General features: G+C 36.7%; 1 protein-coding gene across 1 annotated transcript; it reads left to right on the forward strand.

The window, feature by feature from the left end:
* The first annotated feature begins 7949 nt into the window (after positions 1–7949).
* Positions 7950–9353, forward strand: LOC108578065 (nucleic-acid-binding protein from mobile element jockey-like). Its single transcript, XM_017941320.1, has 3 exons — positions 7950–8138; positions 8193–8385; positions 8491–9353. The coding sequence occupies exons 1-3, from the start codon at positions 7950–7952 to the stop codon at positions 9351–9353; spliced, it is 1245 nt and encodes a 414-aa protein (XP_017796809.1).

Here is a 9353-nt window from a genome sequence, read left to right on the forward strand (position 1 = left end):
ATTTTTCTTAGTAATATAACTATTTTTGTCATATCTTGACCAGAATCTCTGTCACAAGTCTGACACGTTGTTGTAGGTTAAAGGGTTAAATAAGTCTTTAAATACAGGAATGTTGCAACCTTTGACAACTTTTCATTTGAATGTATCAGAGTTAAACAAATTATAAAATGTGCCACATTTCCTGTACTCTCCACTAAAGTATTCTATTTTTACATCCAGTAATTTTACGCTCTCTGTCTTTAATTAAATTTTTGATAGTAGATGACATTTGATTGATTAATTTTGTGAGTTTCACCTGTAGATTCAGATACTTATCCTTGAAATCAGTACGACGCACAATGGGCCAAACATTGAATCTAGCCAATAAAAAATTGTACTCATCAGAAACAACTTCTGACGTTAACTTGTATAAGGTTGTTGTAAAAGGAAGACTTTAATCTTCGAATTCCTTGTGATTTGAATAATAAAAACAAATTTTTTAAGCTTTTTCAATCATTTGAATTGTATGTAAATTTTGAGAGAAAACTATCAGTATTTTTTTGCTCGCTTGTGTGCCTAATGTAACTATAGTTTAGTATACTTTTGCAGATACTATGTTATGTATACTACTGTATTGTATTACTTTAAACATAATTTATTTAATGAAAATTTAAATGTATTTTTAATCATACCTGTTACCGAAGACTATTCTGTACCTGTCTTATTGATGATGTTTGGAATCCTGATCAGTGTCTTCATCGATTGAATGTTGCTATATTTCTGATAGTTCTGGATCTGACAATAAATTTATCACACCTTCATGTAATACACTTTCTTTTTTCCAAGACACTGATGTCTTTTTCGATAAAGTTGATATAATAGGATCTGAAGAAAATAGAAGTGAATGAAATAAATCTTCCATTATTCTTTCTCTTGACATTTTTCTCGTATTCTGTTCTCTGTATCTTTTTACATCTTTATTTTGTGATTCTAAAGCTTCTTCAGATAATATGCTTATAGGCACAATAGCTGTTTTAATGATATTGACACTGTGTATCAATAACTTACCGATACTGGATGGTATGTGGTACCATGAGTATAATATTATAAATTTTTCAGTCATGTCTCTAGCATATTTCTCAAATGCATCAACATCAATTGCGTATCTGCAAGATATTGCACTAAGATGATAGCAAAGCAATAAACAAGGTCCGCGTCAATACTACAGATGGACAGTGCCAAAGGATCTTTAAAAAATAAAAAATCGTCTGGTGATGTTAACATCATTGGTAATACTGAAACCAGGTTTCAGTGTATGCACCAATAATCCCATTTGGCATTTCAAATTTTGTTTAATTATTTCGTTTCTCTCATTTACAATACTTTTATCTTTACTGTCTCTAATTTGCCACTTTTTTACACTTAGACGATAAGATATACAGTGCTGGGATAAAGTATTGGCACTCTGTGCTCGGACAGAAATAAAAGTAATTCTGTACTGAAAAATGAGCGAAAAAAGGGATTTATTTGTATGGAAATAATAGTATGACATATTTAGAATAAATGCACGTAAATGTTGACACAATAAAATGATTTATTCAAAGTAATGATGAATATGTGTGATTAGAACATAAATAATAACTGTGAAAAAGTATTGGCACGAAACGAAACAACGAAATTGAAACAAAAAATATGGTAAATATCAGTATTTGGTATGAAGTCCTTTATTTTTAATAATTTCTCTTATTCGTTTAGGCATGGAATGAACCAGTTTCGATGTAAATTCCGGCTGAATATTATTCCATTCTTCCAAAAGTAGCTGCTTTAATTGATTTTTGTTTGTAATGTGATGTTTTCTTAATCTAACTTCGAGCTCAGCCCACAAATGCTCAATTGGGTTGAGGTCCGGTGATTGGGGCGGTGTTGGTAATGTATGGGCAACATTATAAGCAACCCACATACGGACTATATGAGCTGTATGCTTTGGATCGTTGTCACTTTGAAAATAAAAATCTCGTCCAAGCCCTAATTTCTCAGCACTTTTTTTTAAATTGTTTTTTAAAATGTTTAAATAAACGGTTTTATCCATTATTTCATCTATAAATACAAGTTCTCCGACCCCTGAGGAAGCCATACACCCCCAAACTAGTACTCCTCCTCCTCTATGCTTTACTGTATTTTGAACATTCTTCACATCAAACTCTGTATTTGACTTCCTCCAGACCCTGACGCGACCATCACATTTAAATAAATTAAATTTGCTTTCATCAGACCATAATACGTGATCCCAAAAATCTAAATCTTTATTCTGGTAGTCATATGCGAATTCTTTTCTTTTCTTCTGATTACGTTTACTAATTAAGGGCTTTTTTCTTGCAACTCTCGAAGCGTAACCCATGCCTTTAAGAAATTTCCGAATAGTTGAAGAATCTATTTCTATGTTGTCGTATTCTTTTAACTGTGCAGATATTTCCGAAGATGTTAATTTTGGATTATCTTTTATTAAACGAATAATTTTTCGTTGGTATCTTGCAGACAACTTCGGTGGACGACCACTTCGACACGTGCTTGCAACGTTTTCTTTGTCTTCATACCTTTTAATTACACTTCGTACAGTAAATTTACTTTTATTCACTATTTGTGCAATCTCTAAATAGGATTTATTCTCATTACGTAGATTTAATATTATTTTTCTTTCTTCAAGTGAAGTTTCTGGTCCTCTGCGTCCCATTTTTTATATTATTTATATAAACTCTGTTCAATACCGAATACTGTAAAAAGACCTGACCTGTAGTAGATTGGGTATTCCCCCTATTACGTATAAGAAGTGTGTGGGAATCCCTACATGTATACAATAACTCGAAAATTACTAAAATGTCAGGCGTGCCAATACTTTTTCGCAGGCATTATTTATGTTCTAGTCACACATGTTAATCATTACTTTGAATAAATCATTTTATTGTGTCAACATTTACGTGCATTTATTCTAAATATGTCATACTATTATTTCCATACAAATAAATCCCTTTTTTCGCTCATTTTTCAGTACAGAATTACTTTTATTTCTGCCCGAGTACAGAGTGCCAATACTTTATCCCAGCACTGTATGTAATAACGTTTCAAAGCACCCTATCCACGCATGAAGGGTAGATAATCCAAAATTGTAGTGTTTTATATTGAGTATTCGTTTTATGACTTCAATTAAATTGTTCATTATTTTTGGAGTCGCTCCACATGACGTACTGCCCCTTCTTCCTAATTGATATTCGACGCTGCTTGATTATCGATTGAAACGTCTCAGTCTTTTGTATATTTATCTAATCATTTTGTTTGAGTAATTATGTCCTCAATATTATTTGGTGGCAGCTCGAAATTTCATATAAACGTTGCCAGCATTATACAATTCATACATCACAGTACGATTTCTTAAAGCTTGTTCTGCCATTCTCTTGCACGTTTTCACCACGTGGGCTCATTGTCAGTATCACTTAACCTCAAATTGCTGACTATGCACACTGATTGTTCTAAATCCGGTTCGAAACACCAATAGTGCGGAGAATTTTAATCCTATCTTTTCCACAAATAAACGTAGGAGCTCACCGTTAAATAAAGGTATTACACGACTTCTTAAAGTTTGTTTTATTTTCCTCCATAACTCCACGTGGTCTTTCCTTTGTCACACTACACACATACTCATTCGAGACAACGCAACAATAATGCCAGAATCGTGGGCCGCGGGCGAAAGCAGTTACTCCCACTATGACCTACCGCCATCTCCCACTATACCGTACTCGTGCTCTCACACAAGTGTAGCGGTAGATCTGTCCGTGTGCGAAGCCTGTTCGGCTTTTTCCGCCCAATCCCAATCCCACACTATCGCATTAAAAAGGAAAATAAAAAAGATGTATATATTAAGGATTGTGGCGTGGAAAGATTATTGTCCCCACATAGATAGATGGCCTTCTTATTTCCTTTTTGATCTATACTCTCGCGAGGTCCGTTGCGACAATCTTTCCTCAAACGTTTTTCGCGAGTTGCTTGGCGACAGTGTCCATTTTCCTAATTGATTAAACCAATGCGTTGGTGGTAACCAATTTGGAATTTTGTCTTTAAAAATCGCCGCTAGTCCTTTATGTCCCTGATGCGCTTTTTCCAGGACCACAGCCAGTTATAGTGAAAGGTATGTCCGCCGTTGCCGATTTGACAACCCAGCGAAATTTCTACTATTGTAAGTCCGGTACCTATGACCTGTACGTTATGGGCCTCGTACGGTGGACCTTTCGGAAACTGTTAGTTTAGGACGCGAAAATTTGCTATTGGGGCTGTTGGTGAAAGTTTCTAAAATATTTATTAGAATTTATGGTAATAAATTGAAAGGTATTATTTGAATTATAAATACTTCTTTATTTTGATAAGAGGAAGGCACGTCGCTACGCAATTGATAAAACAAACATCGACAAGACGCTGAGAAAATAAAACATACATATCAGCGTCACCCATACTAAACAGATGGTTACTATGTTATTTTTCTATATATGTTTATATTAATCTGTCTCAGTATGTTGATCATTTTTGCTGTTACTATTACACAGACACACACTCATTTCTCCTAATAATCCAACAAAAACATGCATTGTTTGATTTATTAAAAATTAAGTAGACTAAAATGGTTTCATAAAAAATAGCTTTGCTAGCGCGCACATCATAAACTGTACTGGTCATCTGCACGCTGACTGTTCTTATGAAGCTGGTTGCTACAGGGGTAGAGAGCCAAAAACTTGACGAAATGGTTTTCCTAGGAAGTCCTTACAATTGAAGTATTTTGCACGTTTGATTTGGTTTAGGGGCACCTTTGCCATGCTTATGCAGCTAGACCTTTTCCATACCAACTATGCAGACGTTAGAAATAGACGAAACCGAAACACTCGAAAAACACAACTTCAACGAAACAGGCCAGACAAAATTCAAAACTTCCTCACAGAAACGGACGACACAATTCTTCTAAACAACAGAAAGCTATCTATAGACGAAATTGACAATTATATTCACAAATTCAGCCACAATATAAACAAAGCGATCGACCACGCAACCCCACGAATACAAAAAAGTTATAAATCAACCGACAAATACATAACGCCACTCATCAGACGACTACGCAAACAAAAAAGCAATCTCATCATACAAATAAATAGACTAACAAGACCTGAAAATTACACTTCTACAAACGACTCACTAATAACAGCATTCAAAAACACACTCAAAACAGTTAGGTACGAGCTGAAAGAAGCTTTTCACCACTCTGCCAACGACTACTGGAAAAACAAAATAACAAATATACACCCGCGCAACACCTTAAAATTCTTTCCCTCAATCATATTTCGACCCAAAGAAACGAACAACATAGAAACACTCAAAATTCCTAAGACGAACACACTCTTTTTCCAAAAAGCACAGATAAATCCCGACAATCAACAAACAGACACCCAAAGCAACATCGTCATAACAGACACTGAACAAAAACTAAAAATTCTAGGCGCACACTTCGAATCAGTACACAAGCAAAACTTACACATGGGCAAAGAATAATTCTTAAACATCATTAAACAAAATATTCATACACTCGAACAGGAGATAATTCAAGACAGACTCAACAACAAAACGACATGCACATTCGGCGATACCAACACAGCAGACAATCCGGACGAAAAACAACCACCCACCGATTACATCACATCATACACAAAAATTAAATTCACCCTCAAAAAGTTAAATAACAAAAAATCCTCCAGCTTCGACAACATCCCCAACATTGTGCTTAAAAACCTACCTCCACACTACATATACAATTACACAATAATTTTCAATAACTGCCTAAACCTGATGTATTTTCCCACCGCTTAGAAAACGGCAAAGATAATCACAGTAAAAAAAAAGGGAAAAGACGGAAGCAAACCAGCTGACTATCGACCAATCAGCCTGCTCGCGAATATCAGTAAAGTATTCGAAACAGTAATAAACAACGCTTTAAACAAATTCTGCGACTTGAACAACGTCATCCCAGAGACTCAATTTGGGTTCGGATTCCAACATTCCACGATCCACGCGATCTCAAAATTAACAGCAGACATATGTTGGGCTAGAAACGCCAACTAGTGCGTAGGCGCGCTCTTCATAGATCTGGAAAAAGTTTTCGACACGGTCTGGTTAGATGGCCTCTTCTTTAAAATGATAAAAAACAGCTGCACACGACATTTGACCAAAATGATCTGGAGCATGCTTCATAGAAAAAAAATTCAGAGTGGCGGAAAAATCATACGCTTCCACTGAAACCTTTCACATTAAAAACGGACTCCAACAAGGCACAGTCAATTCCCCCATCTTGTTTAGCATATTTATAAGTGACTTACTCAACATGTACGGACTCAACAACGACCACGACAAATTCGCAATAGCCTTCGCGGACGACTTATTAGTATACATAAAAGACAGCAAACCCTCAAAAATAAAAATACAGCTACAGGAAATACTTAACAAAATACAAGACTACCTCCACACGTGGAAACTAAAAATCAACACAAACAAATGCGAAACAATCCTCTTCAGACCTTACATTTCAAAAATCTCGAACGCAAACACGGACGTACGGAAACATACCAAAAACTTCCACCTACAGGACACGCACAACGCACAGACAAAACTACAAAACAAAAACATAGTACGATATCTAGGAGTACACATAGACTACAGACTAAACTACTGCAACCACGTCGACATACAAATAGACAAAGCACAAAAAGCCTTCGCCAGTCACAAACGATTATTCTATTCCAAGGAACTAAACACCGAAACAAAAATCACCTGCTACAAATCACTAATACGGCCAATACTAACGTATGCCTCACCCATTTGGTTCAACGTCTCTGCGAGCACAATGGAAAAACTGAGAGTAATAGAAAGGAAATGCCTTAGAGCCTGCCTGGGCAAATACAGAACACCGGAATCAAACTACACAAAACTAATCAGCAACCACAAACTATACGAATACGCCAACATAACCAGAATAGACTTACACATACTAAAACTCATAAGAAACCACTGGGCAAACATCAGAAACGTAACAAACAATAGTCTCATATACAGCTCCACATACCCCAACCCACAATACCACGAAAAGACACGACACACAGGATACATCCCACCAGAAGCATTCACACACCTCGACAGTCAAGGATACATACAGGACAAAGACAATACACCACTCATCTACCACACCACACGCAAAGCAGACAACAAAAAGATTCTCTACTCAACGGACATAAATGACAACGACACAAACACACGACTCAACTACAACTCTCAAAAATAGATAAGAAAGACACACACCGACGTAACAAAAAGAAGTACTGGTGGTTACAACACTAACCACTTAACAACAATGTACCAGAAATACAAATAAACAAAAAACAATTGACACCAAATCCTCGTTAGTATAGTAGTTAGTATCTCAGTTGCTCCTCAACCTTCGTAGGAGTCGGACGTGTCCTAAGCGACCCTCGCTACCTACCTGCGTTAAGTCGAGTGCAATTAACCCAGGATCTGTGCCTCAAGTGAAGTACATCGAACAGAAGTGTCGCGAAACAAACAGTGACACATAATTATATTAACTTTAATAGTTAATATTCAGTCTGCAAATTATCGCAAAATCTCACCATAGAAAACAGCATAAACTCGCAAGGGGAGTCATCCCCAAACGATGCGCCTCCGGTAAATACGGAGACCCTCGGAGAAAATGTTAAAGCGACAGAATTAATAAAAATAATAAAACAAAAAAATTTATTAAAGGAAGAAAACGCAGGATTGCTAGCCCATGTCACAAAAGTATTGACTGGAAAAAACACAGTCAAAAGACTAAATCCAAAACCAAATATAACTCATCGGAAAAACCAAACAGGAGAAGAATCACAGCCATCATGAAGTCAACGAAGACTAAACCCGCGCAGTCCTCGACACAAGAGGAATCACCAAAACCTTCTTACGAGGAATTAATAAAAATAATAATGAATCTGAACGAAACGATAGCAAATCTATCGAAACAGTTAGAAGAGGAAAGGCAAAAGAAAAGGAAGCAAGCCAACGACGTCGACGAAAATCTACCTGAGGTAGAAATGGAGCCAGCGGAAATCCCCAAGGATAAGCCCGCACCGACATCGTAGGAGTGGTCGACCGTTACGCGACCCAAGAGGAAGAACACCCCTAACGCGGTACCTGCTAAAACAAATGAGGACCCCCCGACGACATCCACGACAGTACAAGCAGCTCCACGCAAAAAGCCCAAATTTGGAAACGAGAGGGATGTACCCAAACAATCTAATCCAAGCACCAAACCCCCACCAATAGTAGTATACGGTAACACATGCAAAGGAACGATTGAGTTAATTAGCAAAATATCAAACAATTTTCACACAAAAAGAATAAATAGCGAAAAACACATCTTACACATGGACAATGCAGAATCGTTCAAATTAGCCTGCAATAGTTTAAAAACAAACAAAAAGGAATTTTTTACCTACACTCCAAAACAGGATAAGGTGACGACGATCCTTCTAAAGAACTTAGAAGGAGAATTTGACCCGGACACTGTACTGGAACACTTAAAAAGCAAAAACATCGATAACGTAGTATTCAAATTCGTTAAAAAGTTCACAACCCAGAGATCAATTAAAGAGGGCCGAAATCTCCCAATATACTTAGTTCAAATCTCACAAGAAAGCAAAGTCGATAATCTAACACAAATAAAAACATTGCTACACTCATTAGTATCGTGGGAAAAGTTAATCAAAAGAGATCGCATCCAGTGTAAGAGGTGCCAACGAATTGGCCACGTGGCATTTAACTGCAATTTAAAATACAGATGTGTAAAGTGCAACGATCCGCACAATCCAGGAGAGTGCCCGCGCACCAGTATGACAGATGCTCAACCCTATTGCGCAAACTGTAAACAATTCGGACATCCAGCCTCTTACAGAGGATGCCCGAAGCTAGTTGAAATCAAACAAAAAATCGAGGATAAAAAGCAACAAATGAAATTAGCAAAAGAAAACAAAGAGAAATTAGTCAATAAATTAGTAAGACCGAATGTATCATTCAGTGCAATAGTTTCAAACACCAACACGCATACAAACTCATATCAACAACCTCCTCAACCGCGAGCTCAACCGAACACTAACACTACACCTCACACACCGCTATTAGAGGAAATTAAAAACATCATCACAGTCACGATCAATTCACAAATCTCTCAACTAGCAGAAAGCATTGCAGCAAATAGAAATAGGATTAATATCATAGCAGATGCACTAGAAATCAGCATATAA

The sequence above is a fragment of the Habropoda laboriosa genome, unplaced genomic scaffold, assembly GCF_001263275.1.
Source record: "Habropoda laboriosa isolate 0110345459 unplaced genomic scaffold, ASM126327v1 scaffold1122, whole genome shotgun sequence".
NCBI lineage: Eukaryota > Metazoa > Arthropoda > Insecta > Hymenoptera > Apidae > Habropoda > Habropoda laboriosa.

Coding starts and splice junctions, on each gene's coding strand:
- LOC108578065 (XM_017941320.1), top strand. CDS start 7,950: ATGAAGTCAACGAAGACTAAACCCGCGCAGTCCTCGACACAAGAGGAA. Junction 8,139..8,192: donor TCGACGAAAATCTACCTGAG/GTAGAAATGGAG, acceptor CCGACATCGTAG/GAGTGGTCGACCGTTACGCG. Junction 8,386..8,490: donor CCCACCAATAGTAGTATACG/GTAACACATGCA, acceptor TGGACAATGCAG/AATCGTTCAAATTAGCCTGC.